At 50.0% G+C, this 26,484-nt stretch overlaps 1 protein-coding gene across 4 annotated transcripts in view; it reads left to right on the plus strand.

Moving 5' to 3' along the window:
* Positions 1–26,484, plus strand: part of ZBTB7C (zinc finger and BTB domain containing 7C) — a 157,567-nt gene that overhangs the window by 71,723 nt on the left and 59,360 nt on the right. For 3 of the 4 annotated variants that reach the window (XM_064736109.1, XM_064736110.1, XM_064736112.1), the window contains one exon: positions 6,571–6,628. The exons of the other annotated variant lie outside the window; for it this stretch is intronic. In XM_064736109.1, the coding sequence (XP_064592179.1) occupies positions 6,571–6,628 (58 nt within the window). The remainder of the gene's footprint in view (positions 1–6,570; positions 6,629–26,484) is intronic. 4 annotated transcript variants of the gene reach the window in all.

A 26,484-nucleotide genomic window follows, 5' to 3' on the forward strand; every position in this document is an offset into this window, starting at 1 on the left:
AAAATTAGGAGCCTAATTAGTTTTTCCCTTGTCAACCCTTGAGCGCAACCCATGCTGCAAAAGCCTTGGTCATCTCAAGGCACGGGCATAGCTGTGTGCTCCTTCCCTGCATTAAAAACTCACACCAGCTTCCTGTAGGAGCTGGATGGGCTTGAATTTCTGAAGGACACCCAGGATTAGGGAAATGGCTCAGGGTATTCCATCAGAACCTGCAAAAGGTCATGAAACAGATATGTTTTAAGCATGTCCCAGTGTTGGCTCAGCATCATGGGGTGCTGGTGGTACCTTGATGGCTGCGTGTTCAGGGCATCTCAGCTGCTGCACCTGAGGTCATGTTGTATTTGATTATATAATCATAGTTGGGTTTGGGTTGGAATGGACCTTAGAGGCCATGTGGTTCCATCCCCCTGCCATGAGCAGGAGCATATCCCACTGTCCCAGGCTACTCCAAAATCCATCCAACCTGGCCTTGGGCACTTCCAGGGATCCAGGGGCAGCCACAGCTGCTCTGGGCACCCTCATCACCTTCATCATAAATCGTGGTTATGGCTACCCTTCATCCTGCTGGACATAGGGTGAGCTGTCTCACAGAGATTTGAGGGTATGTTTTGCATCTTGTTTTCCAACCTGATTCCTTCTGTTTCCATCCAGGCTACTCAGGACAGGCAGATCCCATCTGTAGTGCCCTGCTCTGCTCTCCTGTCTGCTGTCAGGAGCACGTTGATGTGTGTCTGCCTTGGAGAGCAAAGAGGGTGCCTATGCATGTGATTTGAGTGAAAACACTGGCTGAGTGTGATTGAGGCTGTAAAGTTTATGAGATTCTGCATTTTATGGTAAATTTTAAATTGACACTGCAATCAGGAGCATTAGGGTCTGTAAAGGAAAGTTGGTGTGATGTGTTGCAGAGCACGAGGTGGTAATTTCCTCTCTTATATTGATCCTATCAACAGCAAAGAATGAAGCAGCTGCTTCTTGGAGGATTGGTTTTTTAATGCGTTCATTTTATGTATTTGTAGAGTATTATTTATTATGTGGGGTTTATCCCCCTATGCTGCCTTTCCCTCTCCTCCCGTTTCTAGAGGGGTACAGCGCAGTCTTACCTACACTCCTCACCTGTGGATTTCAAAACCCCTTTCCAGCCACAGCTGATGCTGCTGTTTCCATTTTCACAGAGGAAGGGGAAAACTGAGCATCGGAGATTGGAAAGGATGTCAGCCCAAAGATGCAGCCAGGTCACTCCTTCTGAGCACAATCCACACACTCAGATCTTTCCGAGCTGGGAGCGATGATCTCTTTCAGGGAGGGTTTTTTTTTTTTTTCTGGAAGAAACAGTCCCTGGCAATAAAAAAACCCCAGCAGTAATCATCCCAAACACTCTCCTAGGCAATGAAATGTCCATGTGTGCCAGGGCATGGTAGAAATGCCTTTTCAGAGTATGTTTTCCATGTGAGATTTTCTGCAGGGGTGTGGGTGACTTGGCTCCCGTGATTCTAGAGGGCATCTCCAGGGCACTGCCCTGTCTGAGGCAACAGAGGCTTTCAGTGAAGCTCAGGAAGAGTTTGAGGAAGTCAAAGACTCTTTAGAGCATATGAAGGGAATGGGCAGAGGCCTTTGGGAGGAATTTGGGGGTCAGCTGGGTATGAAAGATGTGAGATGAGCTCTTCCCCAGGCTTAGACCCATTACAGATGAATCACAGCAAAGGGGTTTTTTTAATGATGTTTGGTTTTCAGACATGCCAAGAAGATTTAAAAAGAACTGATTGCAAAACTCATGGGCATTTTAAAGTAACATTTGATGGGGATTTCTTGAAGATGTTGTAATACAGCCTACTGTAGAAGCATCTGCTTCTCAGATTAACAGAGGGTTTGCAAACAGCACTTGGGAAGCACCCTCCAAGATTATTTCAAAAGTGCAGAACAGATTTGGTGAATGATTTATGACATGGATTTACATATCAGTTGTTCTTTCTCCTTTCTTTGTCAAATTTACTTGTTTCAGTCTTATTATGCACAAGCACTGGAACCATCCTGAGAGTGTGGATGTGCCAGGATTGTGCTGCTCATCACAGCAGGGGCCTGAGGGTGCAGAGCTGCAGGGCATCCCCATCCCATGCAAATGGGTTTTATTTAGGAGCTGTTGAAACTTAGACCACAAGCTGGAGGTAGGCTGCCGATAAAATAAAAATGAAAATACTAACTTGGTGCTCAATCTCCTTTTAGGGTCAGTGGATATTTGGCCAGTGCAGTCTGGAGGGTATTTCACACCCCAGGAGAGATACTGAAATTGGGGTAACTGAATGGCTCCCCAAACACCCAAAATGGTGCCGGCTGCATCCCCATGGCTGCAGTAAGAGCTGGGGCAGCCACCACAAGTGTAGCCACAATTCAGCTGCTGGCCATCACTTTTACCCTAGGACACATTGCTTAGTCTCCATCTGTCAGTCAGGAGGGATGCAGGCCTAGGGTTTTGCCCAAAAAAGCCAGGCATGGGTCTGGGTTAGCTCAGGGAGTCCAGTGTAGCAATGAGAACCTGCATTAAGCCAACTAAAGCCAGGATCTGTGTGGGCACCCCCTGAGATGCCTTGGCTGGAGCTGAGCCCTGCCAGATGTGCCAGGGACTGGTGTGGGTTTATCAGGCTGTCCCTGGGAGTCACCTGCAGGCCTGGACACTGGGGAGGGCATGCCCATGGTCTGTGCTGGCTGTCAGTCCAGGGCAGTCCTGTGCTCCAGGTTACCCAAATTCCAGCTGCTGGCTGTTCAGGGCTAGAGCATGGGTGGCAGCCTTGGAAGGCCACGGGAAATACATGAGTGCTTGTTCTGTTGAGGGCAGTGCTGTTCCCTGGAGAAACCTCTGGTGTCCTCAGCATGGACTTGGACCTGTTGGAATGTCCAGAGATGCTCCAGGAACCCCTCTGCTCTGGAGCCAGCCTGGCCCAGCTGGGGCTCTTCAGCTGCACCAGAGAGGCTCCAGGGACACCTCAGAGCCGCTGCAGTGCCTGAAGAAGGCTTAGAAGAAAGATGGGGACAAACTTAACAGGGTGTGTTACAATAGGACAAGGAGTGATGGTTTTAAACTGGAGTGGAATCAATTTAGATCAGCTTTCAGAAAGAAGTTTTTTACAGTGAGTGTGGTAAAACTGACACATGCTGCCCAGAGAAGCTGTGGATGCCCCAGTCCTGGAAACATCCAAGGTCAGGCTGGACAGGGTTCTGAGCCCCCTGGTCTAGCTGAAAATGTCCCTGCTCATGGCAGGGGGGTTGAACCAGATGGCTGTGAAGGTCCCTTCCAACCCACACTGCCCTGTGATTCTGTGATGAAGGCTGTTTCTTTGCGTGGGCTTGGCCTCAAGGGCAGGGCAAGCATTCCACATCACCAGTTCATTTGGGAATCATCTCTCCCAGCCCAGCAGCTCAGCCCAGCCAGGTAATGGGGAGGGAGGTCAGTGTGCTGAAGGGGGCAGGAGCTCCACTGCTGGGGACACGTGGTGAGAGGAGCAATCCCGTGAGGGAGCTGATGTGGCACACCAGTGATGTACCCAGGGAGGGTAATTAGAAATCTGAATGTCATCTGCAGGAGGGTGTGTTCGAGTCGTTCTGCAAACCACCACGAGAAGCTAAAAGGGGCCCTGTGGCTGAAGGGGAAGCCACAGGCAAGCCTGGTTGATTTGCAGCCTCTCATCGCACGTGTGCTTTGGGAACAGCAGAATGAAGCCTGGGCTGCCCTCAGCAATGCCCATCCTAGTTTGGAAACTGCTTCAAGAGCATCAGGGCATCCCCTGGTGCAGAGCATGGATCATGAGTGTGTTTATTCACAGCCACTCTTCTTGCAGGGTTGATGAAACTGAAACCCTCTTGCAGGGTTGATGAAACTGTGATTCACGTGCAGCCTTTTCTTAGCCCAGGAACTTCCATTTATTGCCCCATGAGAATTCTGCTGTGCCTCAAACAGGGCTTTGAATTGTTTTAGGTGGAATTATAGAATCACAGAATCATTTATTTGGAAAAGTCCAGCCATAATCTCAGCTCTGCCAAGGCCACCACTGACCCATGTCCCCCCATGTACACATAGGTTTTAAATCCCTTGAGGGATGAGGACTCCACCACCGTCCTGGCAGCTTGTGCTATGGCTGGACAGCCCATTCTTTGAAGGAATCTCTCTTCATATCCCATCTCAACCTGCCTTGGCTCCTCCTGAGGCCATTCCCCCTTGTCCTGTTGCTTGTGAGAAGACACCAGCCCTACCTGCCCACAACAGTGTTGAATTGCAAGCTGAGCTCCTCTTGCTCTGGGGAGCAAGGCAGTGAAGGACCTGTGGAGAGAAGAAGGCTTTAGGCAGAAGTTAGAGATGAAAGCCAACACTTCTTAAGGGAAACATGGTGCCAGCCCCTGCCCTGGTGCTGGGGGAGGTTTTGTGCTGACCCAAGCAGAGCTCATGAGCTCTGCCATGAAGCCAGGATCCATTGCAGGGTTTTTGCAGCCTCCCCTGGGAATTTTGCCCCAAACAAAGATGCTGGTGCTGGCCCAATGTGGGCATGTTGACAGTGGCCTGCATTAAGCTCTTTGCCTGTTTTTGATCACTTTTGGCTATTGAATGGCAAACAAGCCATTAGTCCAGGACAGTGGTGGCTCCTTGTGAGTTGTGAACTGAAGTAAGGAAGGAGGTCCTGCTGGAGGGTCACAGCAGCTGGATGCTCTTGAAAGCACATGGACTCACGGGCTGCAGGGAATTCCCATTCTTGGGGCTGATCGTGGCCCTGGGGCTGGTCTGCAACCCCTCCGTGCTGTACACTCACATGTGCTCCATGAATGTCCTCAGACTGCCTAAATGTCCTCAGGCCAGTGAGAAGGAGAATTAGGGGCCATCACAAAGGTTACTGTTCATGATTTTCCTCTGTTCCTTGAGTAAATTTGCAGAGCTGTAATTTAACACTGTCATAGATTGGGTAGGGTGATCAGAGCCTGTTGGTTTCTCCATCCTGGCATCCAGGTGTCAGCCTGGCTTGGAAAATGTTGTTGACGCTTCCCCATGAAAATAATGAGTATCTCATAAAGGCTGAATCAAGATTGTTGGCTCTTTCTAAAAGCTGGGAGAGGAATCCCATTTGCTTCCTTGTGTCCTGAGTAATGGGAAATAGTGTTCGTGGATCCTGCACTAGTAAACCCATTCAGGGGCTGCCTGGAGAAGAAAAAGAGATGGTTGGGTGATTGATTCAGTCAGCAGCCTCTTGGGGAGCTGGGGAAGAGAAGGCAGTGTCTCCATCTCCAGCTGCCCCATGATAACCAGTGTCTCCTTGCCCTTGGATGTGCCACTTGGTGCCATGGTTTAGTTGAGCTGTCAGGAAATGGGTTGGGCTTGATGATCTTGAAGGTCTCTTCCAACTCTGTGTGATTCTGTGATTCTGTAATTCTGTAATAGAGAGACTGCGCACAATGAGTGGCTGTTCCTTGCTTTACACACCACTAATCCTTGGCAGAGAGATCCAGTTTCATTTGCAGCTTTCATGAGTAGGAGGGAGCCTCTTGACCCTGTCCAGGACTCAGGTCCAAGGACAGATGTGAGCTGGTGGTGCCATTTTAGGGAGTATACCCCAGATTATTGCTTCTTTGGCATGCAGACAGTGCATTTCCATCTGACTGCTGAGCCACAGGAGCATTTTCCAGCTGAGCACTACTGCATCGTATGTTCCCAGTGTTGAAATAGCCACAATGGTCTTCCTCCCTGTCCTCACCCAGGAGAAGGCCTGGGCCAGCCCCCCAAATGGTCCTAGTGGACCCTGTTGATATGGTGGCCACCTGCTGGTGGGGTTCTCACACCTTGAGGTTGTTCTGAAGTGGAGTAAAGCACCCAAAAATCCTTCTGCCAATGTCCTTCATCAGCCCTGAGTCCAGCCAAGCTGCTGGGGCTCCCACATGGAGGTGTCAGCTTCTGGAAATGCAGGCTCCCCCTGTCTCCATCATTTAGAAGTGTGACTGGTGGCCAGGAGCTTCTCTAGAGCTCCATTTCTCCAAAAGGTTTTCCTGAGCTGAGAGAGGCAGGGAACTTTTGTGGGCAGAGCTGGGAGGATGCTGGTCATACACCTGTTGGATCATACACCTTCATCTCTGCACCCCAGCAGTGCAGAACATGGATTTGTTGTGGATTTGCACTGCAGGTGCTACTGAGCTGCCACTGGTGACTGAACTGTGGGTGTAGGAATAAGCTGACAATGCTGAGGGGCCAAAGTGTAATGTTGATCTGGGGGAGGGATGGGTGAAGCAGCCCAGAGTGTGATCCATTCCTGGGGCCTTCATCTCCCAGCTGTCACTGGAGATGTGATACAGGGGGAGGACGGTGGGCTTGCCCCTCCATGGCACGGTGTTGCTAGGTGATTTGTGGTACAGGGAAGGGTAATGAGCAGAGGAACTGACCCTGGGAACACGTGTGGTGGGAGAGCAGGAGCAGGCCTGGCTCTGTTTTCTCATCGTCCCAGCAGAGGCTTCTCCAGAGGCTTCTCCCTTCTTAACCACATAATCAGTCCTGGATCTGATGAGGGGTTTTGTTTTGTGTTTTTTCTCTCTGTTTTTCCCTAGGAAATGGTCAGAGGAGCGAAAGGAGCATCACCATTTTGAAACAAAACCAAGGGTACTGGTGAGTACACATCGGAGCGAGCCTTGTGGGGAGAGCTGGCAAGCAGGATGCAGCCTGGGGAGAGCTGTGTGGCTGTCCTGCCACCTTTCTGGGGTCTTGGGGTTCTGATCTGCCCTTCAGTTATTGAGATTTCCTGTGGGAGAGGAGGTAGTTTGCTGTGTTAATGGATCAGCACAAATCATCTTCACCACCACCACCACGATTCTCTGCTGTCGTCAACGACCTAACCTCTAATTGCTCTTCCTGTAAATCCGTGGAAGATGCTCTCATCAATATGTGTGTTCTCAGTGCTGAGTGCTGGAAGGAGCAGGCAGCAGATATGCTGGCAGCTGCACAGGAGTGCACCAAGCAACAATATTTGTTAATGCTTGGAGTGCTTTTGGCTGTTGTTGTGCTTGGCCCCGTCCAGACCCAGTCACGGGGCTGCGATCTGGGTGGCATTTCAAGGTCCTCTCCAGACCTGTTTTCTGCAGCTGTCACACAGGAGGCTGGGACTTGGATGTTTGCCTAGAGGTCTTGAACAGGAAGAAAGGAGAATCCTTTTTTTATCATCTGAGCTAGCTCACATATGCCAGAGCCAGACCCTGAGCTGATGTTTTTGAACTGAGATATTTTGCATTGTGTCAGGTGGGAGGCTGGGGTTTTTTTTCACCATCTTCTCATGAGAACTTCCTGGTTTACACTGGCCAAACTGTCAGCAGAGCCATACTGTGAGCCCCTGCAGGTTCCCATCCCTCAGAGACCAATTTCCCACGACTTTCCTCTGTGCATGTGTGATGGATGCTGAGGAGCATCTTGGGGCTGGGCTGTCACAGAATTTTAGAACCGTGGTTTGGGTTGGAAGGGGCTTTTAAAGCTCATTTCATTCCAACCCCCTGCCATGGGCAGGGACACCTTTCACTATCCCAGGGTGCTCCAAGCCCTATCCAGCCTGTCCTTAGGCACTTCCAGAGATGGAGAAGCAGCCACAGCTGCTCTGGGCAACCTGTGCAAGGAGCTCACCATCCTCATCATAAAAAACTTCCTTCTTACCTACTCTTGTATCTCTGCTGTCACCTGGACTACAGGAGCAGTGCTGGTGGAGGTTGGATCATGGGGAAATGCAGATTTTTAAGACACACCTTGGGTGCTGTAGTCCAGTTTGCGTCTAGATGAAGGGAGAAACTTACACAATGTGGTTTCACGAAGCAATGTGGTTTCATCTTCAGACATTTAAAAATGTAGGGGCCCTTTATAGTTAGTGGAGATGTTTTTATCCCATGTTCCAGCTGATCTAGTTTGGGCAGCATGGGAGGATGAGCAGAAACCTGTCCTTCCTCTGTGGCTGCAAGAGCAGCCCAGGTGAGGGATGGTGTGTCTGCAGGGTCACCTCCTGATAAGGCAGGGAGAGTACTGAGACCCCGTTTTCCCCCACCACCCCTGCCAGCAGAAAAGCTTGAGAAGGGATGCTTTGCTCACAGGAATCATCCCTGATTCCAAAACAGGTTCTAATCAGTGCCTGGAGCACCGACTAAACTCCTTTCTGTCTCCCACACCTCCCATAGCTTCCCTGCTGCCTCTCTGCAATCAGCTAGAAGAAAAACCCAGGCTGTTCCTGAGAACAGCAACCCCTTCTCCTGTAAACAGGGCAGCCAGCAAGGCTGCTGCAGGGCTGAGTGCTGTCAGCCTGGGGTGGTGAACGTGCACCCATCTGCTCCCAAATTCCAGCTGCTCCCCCTCCATGCCCCCCAGCCTCCTGGCAGAGGTGGTGAGGACTGGCAGGGCCAGTGTGTATCTGAAGCATTGGGTATTTCATGGTGCTGGCTTTCCAGACTTACACCAGTGGGGGTTTGGCCCCTTGTGCTCCAGCAATCCTGAAGTGATGCAGCTTATTAAGCATCTGTTTGCGCTGTCTTTAGCATTAAATAATTGGTTCCTCAGCATATTTGAGTTGGAGGGTATCTGATAATCCTCTGAACTATCCATCAGGCTCCATTATCATCTCTGCACTCCTGTGCTAGCTGCCTTGTGTCAACTCTGCCTGGGGTTTACAAATAGATTTTGTTTCTCCTGCAGTTTTGCCTCTTTTCTTCAGTCTCCCTCTCTCAAAGGAGCTGTTTCAGGCTCCTTAAAAATTTGTGCAGACACCCCTGTCAGCATCTTTCTGCTAACTGGTGAGTGATGGGTCCCATCCTTGTGCTGCCTTCTGCTCCTGACGGGGTCCCCAAGCAAAAACTCTTCGTTTACCTCAAAAGGAATAGAATTGTTGTCTCCACTGAAAGAATTGATAAATCTTCACATTGTTTGAGTTTTCTTACTGGCTCAGAGGGGTTGTAGCAAGCACAGTGATGACTTGGCAGCTGCCCTCTGGCAGACCAGCACTGTACATACATGTGGGGCACAGACCATGTATGTCCTGATGGTATTTTAGTAAGGATGCTTCAGAGGGCTCCTAAAAAGTCTCCTATCCAGGTGGGTAATGTGAGAGCTGGGAGTAGAATAATTAGAGTAGAATAGAAATAGAAATAGAAATAGAAATAGAAATAGAAATAGAAATAGAAATAGAAATAGAATAGAATAGAATAGAATAGAATAGAATAGAATAGAATAGAATAGAATAGAATAGAATAGAATAGAATAGAATAGAATAGAATAGAATAGAATAGTTTGGGTCAGAAGAGAGTTTTAAAAGACATCTTGTCCAACCCTCCTGCAATAAGCAACATATACCATATTCAACTATACCAGGTAGCTCAAAGCCCTGTCCAGTCTTTATCATATTATTTTTGTTACCTGTTGCTGCTACTGCCATGCCAGCTGTGAGGGGGATGCTCAGCATCCTTCAAAAATCAAGCTTATGCTCTCCAGGTCTGCAGCATCCTGGAGGAGGTGGGTGGGTTGGGAGATTAAATCCTTGTGGATCTGGTTTGTTTTTAGAGCTAATCCTAAAGTCACGCGCACCAGTGCTAGGGCCCTCAGAAGCATATATTCCCATTTTACAGGAGGTGCTGCAGGATATTTTGCCAGTATCAGGAAGGGCATAGCTGGGTTTTACTCATGCAAGATGAACTTCTTCCTTTTTAAATAGCTTAAGAAATGTTTTTCCCAGTGAAATGTTGGGGTTATCAAGGCTGGTCTCAGGCTGACAGGGTGGGATTGCAGGTCATACAAGGGTGTAGCACTGCAGCAGGCAAGAGGAGTCAGAAAACCAGGGCCTGGCTCTTTTACAAACACCTTCCCATGTAGTCTGAACACTTGTTTTCTGACTTGTTCTAGAGGCATCTTTTGCTACTAGGGTGTAAAACACTCAAGGTAAATTCTGGCATCTTCAGCCCATTTAGGAACTCCAGCTCATACATTGAATTTTACCCCTGCATTTCCAGATTGCCTCTTAAAAAAATTTTCTTAGTTCTAACCTGTCAAGAGGAGATTGATAAGAGGAGATGAATATCCTAAAATAGCGACTTGGTACTTCTGTAAAAACATGTTGGTGTGACTGTCTAAAGGACAAAAACATGGCATTTTGTACCAAAATATATTTGCAATTGTGATAGTAAGTTTTACTTTGCATCCCTACCCTGGGTGCAGTGTATTGTTGGACAGGAGCCATCTCTTAAGTGAGGTTGCAGTATGAAGAAGGAAAAACAGGATGACAAAAACCTATAAACAGGGTAAATTATTGTGGAACAAGAGGTATTAATTGTGCTTAACACATGGAGGAGACTGATGCTGGGTGGTGTAAAGTGACCCGGCAGAGTCCACACGCCTTCAGCAGAGGCAGAGACCTGCTTTTCCAAGACATTTGCAGCGTTTCAAAGCCTGCAAATTCTGCTTGTCCAGAAGACGTGACAGCGCCCCGGTGTCACTGTGAGACAAAAACCTCCCCGATTCCTGCGCCTGTGCCCTAATGTCATTACTCCCCTTCCCTTGCAGATCCGCATAATGACATTCATGGTCACACACGCACACAAAAATACTTTATATAAAGAAAATGAATCTGGCTTCAGCCGGCTCTCGCCTTCTGCCGCGCTTACCTCCAGACCCCGGCTCGCCCAGGGTGAAATGAGAAGGGGAGTTAATGTGGCGGGGTCATTTCTCACTGCTGAATTGGTCAGCCGTCTACCGAGCCAATTTCTGCAGCTTTTCAGTGGCGTGGCAGACCCCTGGGTAATATTTGCCTGAATAGAGCCCTAAGTGTTTAAGCTGTATTGCTAGGAATGGCTGTTTTATCCTATGCATCTGAGATTTCAACTCATCAGACATGAAGCAGGTCAAGACTCTCATGCCATTGTGTGCATTATAGCGAACAGAACAGAATATGCTTGATAAAAGGGAGGACTTAAAAGAAATGCTTCTTTAGACCTGAAACTTTCAAGTCCCACAATGCATCAAAGACCCCTCGTATAGACTTTGAAAGGGGTGAAAGGCATTACCTAATATTTGGAGGAAATGAATAATAAAGCATCCCAAGTGCCTGGAAACTAATTTAGGAGTGCACGCTGCACTGTATTGCCTCTGCTGGATTTGCTCCCCAGAAGAGTTGCTAACAAAGGGTTTAAAAAATAAAATAAAATGACGTTTGGCGACCAACTTTTCTGCCTTGAAATGCCCCCTTTTTTGTAATGTTTCCTGGTAAGACTTACTTATGAAAAGATGAAATACAGCCTGTGCTGCAAACACCAGGTCTCAAATGAATCTCGGGAGCCCGCAAGGTTTCCCACCATTCTCCTCCCCACCGCAGCCTTTTGTTCCTTCATGTTGAAAGCACTGCTTGCAGGATGCTTGCAGGATGCCCAGGCACTACCTGCTCCTGGAGTTTAGTCATATCTCAGGAAAAAGAGGGAAAAAAAATCAGCCTATTTCTGTGGCCTTTGCTTTTGTTCCAGCAAAACCACCTTTGTGTAAAGCCAGGGCTGCTCTGTTGGTGACCTGTGGCTCCTTCCAGCTGGAATTGGAAGTTGGGTACCCTGCTGAAGGCAGCAGTTGTATTTCTGGCATCCCCACGGATGCTGGAGGTGCTGTTTGGAGCCTGAGATATTTATTGTAGAGTCACAGGATGGTTTAGGTTGGAAAGGACCTTTAAGCTTGTCTAGTTCCAAACCCTCTGCCATGGGCAGGAGCAGCTTGCACCAGACCAGGTTGCTCCAAGTCCCCATCCAGCCTGGCCCTTCCAGATGTTTCCTTCCATCGCTGTTTCTGAGATGCACTGACTCGTAACACAGTGTTCTCCAAGGCTCCCATGGGATTTGGGAGCTGCAGAGCTTGAGTGGGCTCAGCCTCTGCCTTGTGTCATGAGATGGGAGTGTCTGGTGGGACATCCACCCCCTTGGGATGGGTGGGAGAGGCCTGATGGCTCTGGGATTCAGCAGAGGGGAGGTGGTGTTGGCAAGGATAACCTGCTTCAGAGCAGAGAACCAAACCTTGTGCCATACAAACTTTCCTCAAATCTCGTGAGGTGCTGGGAGATGAGGGCAGGGGTGGTTTGAGCCTGAGGGGCTCTGCTGTCCTGCTTGCCCTGCCCATCCCCTCTGCCGTGCTTGTCTCACTGAGCTCTGCTTTCACCATCTGTGGAGATCAGTTACATCTGAGCATCTGAGTGCTTTCTTACCTGCTTCTCCCCCAGGCCATGGTTAATTGAGGGCAGGAGGGCAGGCAGGAGTGCGCAGGCAATGTTTACAAGAAGAAGGGGATGTTAATGGGCCAGCAGGGCTGGAGCAGGGGGGTATGGAGATGATGGACAGTGGTTGTGGAGCAGTGATTTTCCCACTTTTTTTTTTCCTCCCCAGTTACCAGAGATGATTAAACCTCAGCTTTGTGTCTAAAAGAGTTAAATCTGGACTTCTACCCTCACAAAATTTCCAGTACTGGGGCTACTGTTTCAATGGGACCATCTGTAGTGGGAAAACAATGGGATATTGGGATGGGGGAGGATGCCTGTGAGTTACCAGTCATTGCAAGATTGGGGGAAGGAGAACTTTTAGCAAAATAATGTCTTATTTTATCAATCCAGCAACCTTATTAGGCTGGGGTCAGTTATTCTAGTTATCAGTTATCAGAGGGGCACTGGGTGCCCCATCTGTGGCCATGTTGGAGAGGACTTGGAGCACTTTGTTTTAGTGAAAGGTGATTCTGCTCATGGGCAGGGGGCTGAACTAGATGGCCTTGAATAGTTCCTTTTCAGCCCAAAGCATTGCATGGTTCTGTGGATCTGTTTAGTGTATCTCCACGGCATCCTTCCTGACCAGGGTGTGTGCAGGTGCTGGTTCAAGGCACTGATGGTCTCAGCCACAAATCTCAGTGGGTAGTGAGGCACAAGAAGTGGTGTACAGGGTGACAAACAAGTCCCAACCTTTTCCACCGCCTTTTTTCCTTAACACTGGAGAGCTAGCTGACAAAGCCTGACCCATCTTTGACAAAACAATAATCAGAAACCAGGATAATTTCTCGTGGAAAGGAAACCTGGTGGTGCTGCAAGGGGAGTTTCATGCCCTGTCTTAACGATACATCAGTGTCCAGGGACTTTTTAGTCTTGTGCTTGGGTTTTATGATCCGTATTACTTCTCCTTTAATTTTTATTGCGTGGCTTTAGTTTTTGATACAGTGCTGGAAGCACCTTGGTGGGCAGGGATGGCTCCCTTAGCACTGGCTGTCACCTTGTGGCTTGACCCACATTTCAGAGAGGAGCAGAGGGGCCGGACGTGGGCTCCACAGCCCTTTATGTGGTGACACCCCTGCCTGTGTCAGCCCTGCCTGCCAGCACTCTGAGCTGAGGGGTTGGCCTTGCTGATCACCCCCCTGGGCTCTGCTGCTTTCTCCTGGGCTTCAAGCAAAGTGTGGCAGGACACAATCTTCTCCACTGCAGAACTTCTCCTTCAGGGGGTCTGTGACCCATCATCCTGTTCCTAGGACGTGTCTGAGCCAGGGAAACCAGGTGAGGCATTGGTGCTGGCTGGCTCTGGTTTCTTCCTCCCAGCAGATCAGGTGAGGTTTGCTTCCCTTCCGTGTGGGCCATCCTTGCTGTAGTTTTGCTTCTGGTTTGCTACCCACTGCAGAGAGAAATAAAATCTTCTCTAAGATCATTCTGATAGGTAAAGGTAGTGAAATGTGGAAAACTCTGACGTTCATCTGCGAAACTTTAACACTTCAGGAGCACAGGGGATCAGGAGGGTGCTCTCCTGAGCTGGACCCTCAAACACAATTCTGCCAGGTCTGCTGGTGGTTCAGAATAGCTCTGGATAAGATGTGCTGTCAGAGGAAGCAACAAGGGATTTATTTAGCCTGACTGGGAAGCTGGCATTGCCCAAGCTTTGTGGTCATGGGGTGACTTGTGTTAAGGAGATAGTTGGGCTGCACTGCTGGGCACCTGAGTGTGAAGGGACAGCCCTGGCTGTCCCCTGGGGCTCCCTCCATGCCAGCTGATAAACCATGCCATTTAGGAGAGGCTTCACTCCTTGCTGCTTGGCATTTCTGCTCGCTGCTCCAGGACAGATCCAAACCCCGCTGGCACCAGGGAAGATTTTCTCTGGCTTCAGCTGGCTCTGTCCTCCCAGAGAGAAGACGTGACACAACTTGTGCATCGTGGTTTATTCCTGGTGACAAGTGCACCTTCCCCAGTGCCCTTTCACACCCCTGCATGCAGGGGCTGGGATGCTGGTCCCCTCCCAGGCAGCCCACGAGCAGGGCTGTCAGAGCCAGGGAGCTTGCATGCTGTTGAGAGAAACCCTCCCCTCAGTACCCAAGGGACCTGAGTGCTGGTTCAAAAGGTCGCCAAGCACTGTCAGCTCCTGTTTGGGGCTGCTCTGCTGAAGGGAGATCCTGCCAAGGAGGTCACAGGCTGAATTTGAAGTGATTGTGGTTTGAAATGATCTTCCAGGTTTGTCAGCCCCGTCAGAATTCTGCTCGTGTAAGAGTGGCCAGACGCTTGGGGTGCATGGGGCTGGGAACCACCCCAAGGAGGGGTGGCACAGCTGGGCCCTGGGCCTTCCCCAGCAAGACAGGGCCCCAGTTCACTTGCTGCAGGTGATAAAATGGAGATGGCCACAGGAAAGGAAGGAGCAATGACATCAACCTCAGCATCGTGCCTGCCACAGTGCTGCAGTCCTTCTGGTGGCAGCAGTGTGGTCAGGATCCCTCCATCCATCCATCCATCCATCCATCCATCCATCCATCCACCATCCATCCCTCCATCCATCCATCCATCCATCCATCCATCCATCCATCCATCATCCATCCATCCATCCATCCATCCATCCATCCATCCATCCATCATCCATCCATCCATCCATCCATCCATCCATCATCCATCCATGTATCCACCTATCCATCCATCCATCCATCCATCCCTCATCCATCTATCCATCCATCCATCCATCCATCCATCCATCCATCCATCCATCATCCATCCACCATCCATCCATCTCCATCCATCCATCCATCCATCCATCCATCATCCATCCATCCATCCATCCATCCATCCATCCATCCATCCCTCCATCCATCCATCCATCCATCCATCCATCCATCCATCCATCCATCCATCCATCATCCATCCATCATCCATCCATCCCATAGTTTCCAGACTATGAGTATACTTCCCCATGCATGTGGTTACATCCCTTTCCCTCTTCCCCCAATCAGATCTGACATTTGCTCATGCCCACAGTGGAGACTCCACTGATCTGTGCAACTCAGAGTGAAGCTTTCTGTGCTTGTCTTCCACCAGCAATTCGTTTGAAATCCAACCTGCTCATGAATGCTCTTGCTCCAGGTTTCTTTATTGAAACACTTTGTAAATAAAATTAGAATACCAAAGCAGTAGAGCCTGGCAAAAAGTAAGGGGGAATGTTTCTTGGCATGGAAAAATATCCTCAACCAAGAAAAAGCCTAATTTATTCTGGTGAAGCAGAGAGAATCCAGCAACCTCCCTTTTGTTGTGCAGTTCACATGTATTGCTGTATTCACACCTGAAATCTTTTGCTGAAAGTTTGGCATCATTTATTCCCTTTTTGCTCAGAGAACTGCTAGATTCGAGGTGGCCTCATCCTTTCTGGCTCTGTAAGAGCTGATTCCCACAGAACCCACAGCTACCACAGAGGAAAGGACTCGTTGGGCTGGGAGCTGCAGCCTGCATTTCATCACCTACCAGGAATCCCATCTGTCGGTGGGAGCTGCACAGTTCTCCCCTGCTAACAAAATTATTTATTTTGTCCCATCATTAAGGATACTCATGCAGCAGAAATGGGAATGATCTCTGCTTTGTGAGTTTTAGAAGCCCATTTTGTATTTGTCTTGGTGGTAGAGGAGCAGTAAAGAGCTTCTGTGATCTCGCCTGTTAGGATAAGTGAGTTTTGGAAGAGGTTTTCTGTCTGATACTCTGTCTAAAAGCGTGGGGAAATGCCATTCTGAAGGCTGTTAAAACACAATTGCTCACTGATTTACACCGTCAAGGAGTGCCTCTTTACTGGGAGATGTACACTGAATAAAAGCAGTTCAAGTGGTGCTTTTAATAAATAGATAATGGAACAGCATTTTATCTTCTGCTTTAATCCGTTATGTTAGCATAGGGTAGTGTATCCCTCTGATAGATTTTGAGATAGCAGAAACTGCGAGTCATACCACTTTCCTTCTGAGTCTTTGAGGAGGAATTGCATACTGGTGAAAGGTACTGGGAAGGCTCTCAGTGGACTGGGATCTTTCTCCCCTGGGATGGGTTCAGTTGGGTCCCAGTGGGTTGGGCACTGAGCTTAGAAATCATGAATATCATAGAATATCTTGTGTGTCCAGAGCAGGGAATGGAGCTGGGAAGGGTCTGGAGTATCAGGAGCAGCTGCGGGAGCTGGGAAGGGGCTGAGCCTGGAGCAAAGGAGGCTCAGGGGGGCCCTTGTGGCTCTGCACAGCTCCTGACAGGAGGGGACAGCCAGGAGGGGTTTAGATTGCATTAAGGAAAATTCCTTCATGGAAAGGGTTGTCCAGCTCTGGCACAGCTGCCCAGGGCAGTGGTGGAGGGGTTTAAAAGCCGTGTGGATGTGGTACTTGGGGACATGGGACAGTGGTGGCCTTGGCAGTGCTGGGGGAATGGTTGGACTTGATGGTCTTAAAGGGCTTTTCCAATATAAACAGTTCTATGATTCTAGATTAGAAGGAACCCATAAGGACCATTAAATCCAACTTCTCCACTACCTGCAGGACTGTCTAAACATAAGAGCATCATCCAAATGCTCCTTGAACTCTGTCAGGCTTGGGGCCATGACCTGGGGAGCCTGTTCTGGTGCCTGACCACCCTCTGGGTGAAGAGCCTGTTCCTGATTTCCAGCCTGAAATTTCTGTGATGAAGCTTCATTCTGTGATGCCTTGGCTTTGGCCATGGGGCTGTTGCCTTGCTGGGTGGCATCACCCATGCTTCACATCCTAAATGCCATGTGGAGTCCTCTGTAGCCCCCAGCTCCCATGGTTATGAGTGGGAAGGGTGTGGAGCCACAGGGGAGGAGGTTCCTCTGTGGCAAGCTCCTCTCTAAGCCCTTGGACTTCCCTAGAGGCACCAGGTTGCTGGGGCTGAGTGCCTTAAAGCTAAATGAGCTGTTGGCTGCTTGGTTAGGAAAGAAACAGAACACTTTGGGAGGCAGGAAAAAGGTCATTTATCCTGTTGCTGCTCATCCTTGTTAATTCATTGTTTCCGTTGAAAACCCTGCACTTAGCTGCTTCATGAATGAACCCAGTGTCTGTGCCTCCAAAAACAACTTGGCCTGGTGAAAAATAAGACCTCCTTTCACCTCCTCTCTGCTCTGCCCTGTTTTTTCCCCCCTTGTTTTCCTCCACTCACATCCATCCTGCCTGGGTGGCAGTCCCAGTTTGTCCCTGTGGAGCGGAGCTGGAGCCCAGGGCTGGGTTTACAGAATGGTTTGGGTTGGAAGGGACCTTAAAGATCATCTCATTCCACCCCTTGCCATGGGCAGGGACACCTTCCACTGTCCCAGGCTGCTCCCAGCCCCATCCAGCCTGGCCTTGGACACTGCCAGGGATCCAGGGACAGCCACAGCTGCTCTGGGCACCGTGTGCTGGTGTTTTGTCACCCTCAGCATGAAGGATTTCATCCCAGGGGCTGCTCCTCTGTGTGGAGAGGTTTGCTGTGACCCTGCAGGGGTGCTCCCAAGCCAGAGGGGATGGGAAAGCTGGAAGGAAAGGTCTGGAGAAGGGGAAGTGACTCAGCTGCATGGCAGGAGGGACTGTCAGGGAGGAAGGGTGGGTAGGGAGATGGAGATAGAGAATGGGGAGGCTTGGTGTGGGGGGCAGAGGGGCTGGAGGGTGACCTGGGTGCTGGGATGGGGCTGAGGCATGGCCCAGCTGTGGTGAGCAAAGCCTTTTGCAGCGAGTGCCTGGTGTGGAAGGGCAGATGGAGCAGAGGAGAGGTGTCTGTGCAGTGGTGGCTGGTCTCCTAATGCCCTTCAGCAGCTGGAGTGGAGCAGAGCTGGCACCACATCAGCACTGAGCTCTCTGAGGACCATCTGTGAGCCAAGGGCAATGAGAACAATTACCAGCCAGAGGAAAAAATCACCAGGAGAGAGGCTGGAAAAAGCTGTGGGGGAGGCTTGGAGCCAAGCAGAGGCAGAGAAAAGGGGATCTCTAAGGTAATGAGTGGCCAGAGAAAGTACACTGTCTGGTCTCCCTATCTCATAATACATGGTCTATTTAAGGAAACAGCTGTGTCCATGAGAAAATGCTTTCTCTAGGGCTGAGCCTGTGAAAGTGACTGGCAGGAGATGCCTCCAAAGCTGGGAATTCAACACTCAGATAGGCTTGGATGTTGTTTGTGAATGGTAACGAAAACAAGAGCTACAAATGAAACCTGGAAGAGTGACTACTCTTTATTCAGGGGTTCAAAACCATCTTGAACTTGTTGGAGCTGGGAGAGCACCTTCTTGGAAGCACAGCTGGTGTTGGCTGGTGTGGTTTGCAGGTGTATCAGTCTGTGGGTGCTGGGCTCTTTAGGGCAATTGGTAAAGCCTGTATGGCACCTAAAGCCATAATTCCAAGCTGCTTGAACACAGGAACTTGGAGAGGTTAGCCTGGAGAAGGCTCTAGGGAGGTCTTCTACCCCCTTCTAGGGCCTGCAGGGGCTCCAGGAGAGCTGCACAGCCCCTGGGGACAAGGCAGGCAGGGACAGCACCCAGGCAATGGCTCCCAGGGCCAGAGGGCAGGCACAGATTTTGGCACATTGGGAATGAGGAATTGCTGGCTGGGAGGGTGGGCAGGCCCTGGCCCAGGGTGCCCAGAGCAGCTGTGGCTGCCCCTGGATCCCTGGCAGTGCCCAAGGCCAGGCTGGATGGGGCTGGGAGCAGCCTGGGACAGTGGAAGGTGTCCCTGCCCATGGCAGGGGGTTGGAACTGGATGAGCTTTAAGGTCTGTTCCAACCCAAACCATCCTGTGACTCTGAGATTGCTGGCCTTGTCCACAGAGCTTTTCTTTGAGGAATCCTGCCAGCAGGGAGAGCAGCTTTGAAGCTTTTCCCAGGGCAGGGAAGGAACCAAGAAAAGAGTAGATATTTCCTAAGGGTAATCTGGCTGGTCCATCTGGTGCTCCCAAAAAGGCCGGTGAGATGGCACAGCACGGGGGAAGGCTGTGAAAGATTGGAGGCATCAAAGTAGAAGGTGATTAGAACCCAAGCAGAATAGCAGCAAGCACGGTCCCCAGGGAGGGAGGAAGCCTGGCAGGGTTCCATCAGGGAGGGTTAGCAAAGAGAGGCAGGAAATTAAAGCAGGGCAGTAATGAAGGTCAAGCTGCTATCTCCAAGGCTTTGGGAAGTAGGAGTTTCAGTGACTCTGAGCTGCAGAGCCTGCTGCTCCAGGGAAGGGGGATGGGAGGGACACATTAATTTGTTAAATGGGCAGAAATAAATTAGTGTGTAAACCTGTAACGTTTGTTTCCCCAGTCTGAAGGGGAGAGCTGGGCTCAGCCTGGCTAGGCTGATGTTTTAACCAGGTTTGCTGAGGTTTTGAAGGTTTTTAAGCCAAACCTCCTTTTTGGACAGTCTTGATTATAAAATCTTCTCTATTCTGTCTCCCAGTGAAGCTGTGTGGATGGAGATGCTGCTTTTCTGACCTCTCTCTTAAGTGTTTGGTGGCTGTTTTCTCCCACAGCTCTGCAGTGCTGGGGAGGGAGCCTGAAAGGGGGTGGACCAGTTGGGTCACCTTGTCCTGGATGTCACCACAGCCTTAACTTGGGTCAGGCTGCAGAGCCTGCTACCTTTCCAGGGCTCTTTGCTGGCCTGAAAGGGTCAGGATTCTGCATCCCCCACACACATCCCACCCAGCTGCAGCACTAAGTCTTCCCTGTTAATGACGGAAGCATGTTAATGAGGCTCGTTAGTCTCACACTGGGGGAGTGGATGTGTGGGGCCCCCACCATCTCTCATTCTCTCCTCCTGAGTGTGCATCTCTCATTCCCTCCTCCTGGCTGCTTCAGCCATCTCTGCTCCATCCTTCAGCTGGGACAGGGCCTGCTCTGGCACTTGGACTGAGGGGGTGCCACTGTCCCCACCACGAGCAGGAGCCCGTGGTGATGGGGTTCAGAGGTGGACAAGGGAAGATGCTGCCACAACCTTTGGTCCTATTTTGCAGAGCTTTGTAGAGGTTTTCACAGCCACCCACTGCGCTTCTAGCTCTAGGAACCTGCAGGAGTAGGTGGTGGAAGCACGGCTTAGTGTTGGGATGGGTCAGAAGTTGTGTTGGGGTGGCCTGGAGTGCCCTCACCCCCAGCTGTGTTATGGCTGATGGAGGACAGTTCTGGCCCACACAGGTTTGCTACAGGATCAGAACCTCACTGCCCTTCCCCAGGGACCCAGCACAGACAGGACCAACACCTTGGCCTGGAGCAGCTGGAATTTGGATGCAAATGACCCCAACTATCCTGGCCTGGCCACCCCACCACCAGCACAGGGGTGCAAGGCCTGGGCAGCCACCACTGCCACCACAAGCTGAGCATGACCCAAATGGAGGAGCCTTCAGCAGGACCAAGCTCTGCAAAACAGCTTTCTCTCAAAATAGCACATCTCTCATGATTGCCCTCCCTGAAGTGACTTCTCATTTACAGGATTGTGACCTAAGGCCCTGTCCCAGCAGGAGGAGAGCAGGGGGAAATCATGGGGCTCCCCTGCTTCTCTGAAGATCCTGATTGCCTTTTTGTTTCTTTGCCGACTTTCCCTGTTCCCATTATCTCATTTTTTTAAGTGAGTGTCTTTGGGAACAGCAAGACCATGGAGATAAGAGCTGAGACAACTCCCGTGCTCAGAGATTCATTACCTGCTCCCGTGCAAGCCAGGAGGGAAGCAAGCCTGCTTTCCTTTTTCTTTTTGTTAATAAAAATATTGCAGAGGAAATTTTAAAAAACCAAATTAAAACACAGGAGGACCTGAGGAAGTGTGGGGGCTATAAACTACTGCTGGAGCAAAAGGGCTCATTAGAATACGAATTATTTAGGAGGACAAACTGGAATGCCATTGTACAAAGTGTCATGGACTGAGTGCAGCCTAGTGTTTGGCTGCACTTGATAAATGAGTCCATTCTACTCCTCCTCCTCTCTCTTTTTTTTTTTTTTTTTTTTTAATATAGGGGAGAAAAATATGCAATTACAAGTTCAACCTGTTGAAAAAGTCACGTCTTGCTGGAGCAGTCAGACCCAAACCCTTTGGGTCATACACATCTCCCTGAATGTGAAATCTTGGGTTTTACCCAGCTGCTAAAATCTGGGTGAGCACTGGGGGTCCCTGCTGCTGAATTTTGGGAGGGAGTCGGTGCTGCCATGGCATTCCCAGAGCAACCCCAGCACAGCCCCTGCCCACGCAGCATCACCTGAGCATGGTGCCAACCTGCCTGATGTGCTGGCTGAGTGAGGGCTTTGAGACAAGAAGCCTTTGTCTTCTGTGGTTATTTAATTTTCCTTTTTTTCCCCCCTTCTAAGTAATTTACTCTGGCTGCACCCTCCCTCGGGCTTCAGTGGAGCAGGGGTGGGATGTTCTGCCTCGCCAAGCACTGGCTGTGGTGGAGGAAAAACACTCTGTCCCAGGGACCTGAGCTGGAGGCAGGGTGGGAGTGAAGGCAATACCCTTTTTGGAGGGATTGGAGCACTTGTGGTTATGCTCTGCTCCTCAGCCTGGCTGCTCTTGGGTGCTGGGCTGGGCAGGAGGAGAAGGTGGGAGGCAGGCAGGGCAGTGGGGCTCTCAGCTGCTGAGGGCTTTGTGCCAGGCACAGGTACTTAAAGGGACACTCAGGAGTGGTGCTGTGGAGATCCTATCTCCTCTTTGGTGCACAGAATCACAGAATGCCTTGGGTTGGAAAGGACCTTAAAGCTCATCTCATTCCAGCACCTTGCACTGGAACAGGTTGCTCGAGGCCAAATCAAACCTGACCTTGAGTGTTTTGGAGATGAGGCAGATACATTCTGGTGAGATGGAAGGGGCCATCAGAATTAGTGACTCTTTGGGGATATGAAGTTGCTTGTGAGCTCCTGACAGTTTGAGGAGTGGAAGCCACAATGGGAAAGATGATCCTGTGTCTAAGGTCTTTGATCAGTTCCTGCTGCATCTTCCTAGTGGCATTTACACTGAGACCCCAGGTGAATTTTTTGGTTTTTTTGGATAGGCACCTGTTTTTTACCTTGCATCTGGGCAGCCCAGCAAGGTGGCTGCAGTGTTCTTTTTGCCTTTGGTTTGGATCACCTCACCAAAACTCTGTTGGTTGGCATTCAGTGATTTTAAGACAAACTGGCTTTTTTTTCCCCCTTTTGGCAAAGGTTGCAATATTTTGTAATGTCTAGCATTAGGTAAGACTTGAGATTTAGTGCCTCATCCCTTCAATTCACCTTCAGCAATAACAATGTATTCTAATCCACTGCTCAGGTGTTGATGGATGGGGCCTGTTTGGGTTAAACAGTTGGGATTTGAATTGTTGACCTCATTCTGTCCCTGGAGCAGGAGCAGTCAGAGGAGCCCTTGAGGAACATTGTGAGCAGCAGGCTCTCCATCACCAGTTAGTGGCAGAGTCAGATGGAAATGTGAGGCCAGCCTGGCCCTCAGCCAGATTTCCCATGGGAAACTGGATGTGTAGGACAGGTGCCATATTAAGAAGCCCTCTGCAAATCCTGACAAAAATAGTTTGGAAGCTAAATTTTTCCTTGAGTTGGATTCAGGAGGGTGGAAAGACATAAGATGAAAAAAAATTGATTTTTTTTTCTGTGAGGCTGTTTCACAGGGACCATTGCCCACCTTTGCTCTGTTGGTGCATGTGGAAGTGAAAAATCTTTGGGCTTGGTTCAGGCTGGGATCAGGGAACAAACATCCCACATCACTCTCCAGTCCAGTGTGAGACCCTCCTCCCTCCCCATCCTTGTGCTCTGGGACCTCCATGAGGTCCAGTGAGGTGCCTGACCTGGATGTGGTCATGACACTGGTCAGGGCTGTCTTGGCTCGTGAGATGAAGAGGTTTCCTCTCACCTTTGGCATGACTGAGCAGGTCTGGTCCCTTCCAAGGAAGCTGCAGAAGCATGAGGAAGAAGAGGAGGTACCAGACTGTCCATCCAGACCCAGAGGAAGGCTGGGCAAGAAACTGCTCCTGTGACCTGGCTTGGTGTGTCCAAATCACCTCCTTGCTCCTGTGATGCTCTGAAGACCAAGGACATGAACCTGAAAGTGAGGAGCACACGTGAGCTGGTGGGCATGCACCCTTCTCTCCCTCACAGGGCCCCCTTCTGCTCTGAACCCAGGGAAATGCACTCTCACTTGAATTTTCTGAGCCTCACATCTCTCCAAAACCCACCCAAGCAAGGGATGGATGTTGGCTGGCCATGGCCAGGATGAGTGAACAGCTTTTCCTAAACACAATGTGCCCCATGTGAATATGAGTAACCTTTGGTTTTTGAGGATCAAAGCATAGAAGCAAACCAAAATAAAATTGAATTGAATTGATGATGCTTCAGGAATAAAAAAAACCTAGATGTTGCTCAAGGGGGTGCTAAGGATAGTTTAACTGATTCTGGTGTAACCATGATGCAGAAAAGCTGCTTCACATAGGGTTGTTTGAGCATTTAGGCTTGCTAAAGGTTTCTCAGAGCCTTTTCTTACTTGTCTGGAACAGCAGACAAGGCTGTCCATGTGCCCACACGGATGTCACTCCATGCCTGGTACTCCTGCACTTCCCTTTGGGCTGTCACTGAGGTGTCCACCCATGCACTGAGTGTTTTCCCAAGGGATGGATAAAGCTCAGGGATGGGAAAGGCCAAATGGGATATTCCTGTTAGGAAAAACTGGCTCAAGCTTTTGTTGATTTCCTCAGGGTCACTAGGGTCAGTGTCAGAATAAAGTGTGGAAAAGGCTGGTCTGGGTCATGCATCCTTTCCCAGGCAATATCCAGCCCCAGATGCAAAGTCCTGAGCAGGGAGTCATTCATCCCAACCTCTCTCATCCCAGGCTATGATTTACCTCCTAAAACTCACTCCAAGGAGTTTTCCCTGGTGATGTGTGACATTCAACCTTCTAACCTCCTGCTGAGCCTGGGGTCTGCATCTCCCCGCCACCAGTGAGGCTACAGCATCACTGCCCTGGTTCTGAGCATCCTCTCTCTGCTTTTCCTTGCCTGTCCCCTTCCTCTTACCTCCTGAGGTGCAGTGGTGACCCCAGCCAGATGCTGAGCTGTCCTCATCTCAGCTCTGCCCAAATGGCTTGGCCTCTCCTGTTTGTCTAGTACCTAGCTGATCAGTCACCAAGGATGTTGTATTTGCTTCCAGATAAGAAAATGCTGAATCTTGGAGCTGGGATTGAGCCTTGAGAAATCCCCTAGAAACAGCCTGATTCCCCTCTGACAGCTTTTTGTTGGGATACCCTCTAAATCCCCTGCAGATGTGCTTTATTCTTGTAATGCAATGCTCATTTTATAATCAACCTGCCACGCCCTGGTAAATCGAATGCTGTACAAAAACATATGTATATTATCTCTAAGCAATTATCTTTATTAACCAAACTTGTAATCTACTCAGAGGACGAAATCAGCTTTGTTTGACATGGTGTGTTGACTGCAGAACCTCTCTGACAAACATGAGCTGTATTTCCATCCTTTAATTCCTCCTCTGGGTGACTCTTGGGAGGATTCCCATTATTTTACCCATGACTGATGGCAGGCAAGCCAACCTGTTCCTCAGGCCATCCCACTTGCCCCTTTAGCAGATCAGTGCAGTATTTTCATGCTTCCATCCATCTGGATCTTCCCTGGTATTCCAAGATTTATTAAAAATTAACACCAGCAGGCCAGAGAGCTTCTCAGCCAGCTGTTGGAGGGCCCTTGGGAGCAAGTTATCCAGGCCTGCTGATTCAAAATTGTTTATCGCTGGTAGATGGTGTTTAACAACCTCCTTGGTTACTAATGGACTGGAAAGTACTTCATCCTCCTCGTGTGATACAAGCACCTCATCCTGCCTTCTCTCCAGATGCGGAGCAGAGATATTGATTGAGCACTCTTTGGCTTTTCTGCATCATTACTCTTCTCCCCATCTGAGGCTGTGCTGCTGATTTATGCAAAGGCATTGCAATATGGCCTGGATTGTTGACCATCCCTTCCCAATGCAGCTGAACACACTGGGTGCTTTGCTTTCTCACTCTGCACAGAGCACAAATCCCTGTTTTGACCCCATTCCTGGGAGGCCCATTCCTTGGTTTGACACCTGAGGACCAGAAAATTCCTCTCTCTGCCCCCATTGCTTTTCACTCATTAAGGAGGAGTTATGAATTTGCAGAGCCACCTCTAAGAGCTCCTTACAGAAACATTGAGATTTGCCCCCAAAACATTTGAGATTCTGTTAAGTGGTGACCATTCTACATGTCAACCCATCAATCCCCATCTCCATGCTGCCATGCTATTTTTGGGTTAATCATCCCTGGATATACAAGCCTTCATCTCTCCTAGCAAACTTGTGTCAGCTTGCTCTCTCCCCTGACCTAAGAGACAGCTGCTCTTTGTTTCTCCCATCTTACCTTTGCCATTTTCCTTTCCTCCTGCTTCTCCAGCTGTGGGTTGTTGCAATAATCAGTCCCACATCTTGTGGCGGGGGGAGGCAGCTGCACTCAGTGGTGGGGCAGAGATCCCCCAGGGCCTTCTTCTACTTCCCTCTGGTGAGGCTCTGACCTGGAGTCCTGTGTCCAGCTCTGGGACCTCCGACATGAGGAGAATGTGGAATGAGCCCAGAGGAGGCCATGATGCATCCAAAGTTTGGAGCCCCTCTGCTCTGGAGCCAGCCTGGCACAGCTGGGGCTGCTCAGCTGCACCAGAGAAGCTCCAGGGACACCTGAGAGCCCCTGCCAGGGCCTGCAGGGGCTCCAGGAGAGCTGCACAGCCCCTGGGGACAAGGCAGGCAGGGACAGCACCCAGGCAATGGCTCCCAGGGCCAGAGGGCAGGGACAGATTTTGGCCCATTGGGAATGAGGAATTGCTGGCTGGGAGGGTGGGCAGGCCCTGGCCCAGGGTGCCCAGAGCAGCTGTGGCTGCCCCTGGATCCCTGGCAGTGTCCCAGGCCAGGCTGGATGGGGCTTGGAGCAGCCTGGGACGGTGGGAGCTGTCCCTGCCCATGGCAGGAGGATGTAATGGGATGAGCTTTAAGATCCTTTCCAGTCCAAACCATTCTGGGACTGTATTGTGAGATACTGTGGGAGATGCTCACACCTCTCTTACTTACTCATAGGATTGCAGCATTCACATCTCCTCTTTGAAGAGATTCAAAATGTTTTAGCAGAACAATGGTTGGTGTGATGAGGTGTTCAGAAACAAGAGGTAAACGTGGGAAAGAAAATAAGTGCAAATTTTCTTTTATAATGAGACTAATAAACTCCTAGAAGCAGTTGC

The sequence above is a fragment of the Zonotrichia leucophrys genome, chromosome Z (assembly GCF_028769735.1).
Source record: "Zonotrichia leucophrys gambelii isolate GWCS_2022_RI chromosome Z, RI_Zleu_2.0, whole genome shotgun sequence".
Lineage (NCBI taxonomy): Eukaryota > Metazoa > Chordata > Aves > Passeriformes > Passerellidae > Zonotrichia > Zonotrichia leucophrys.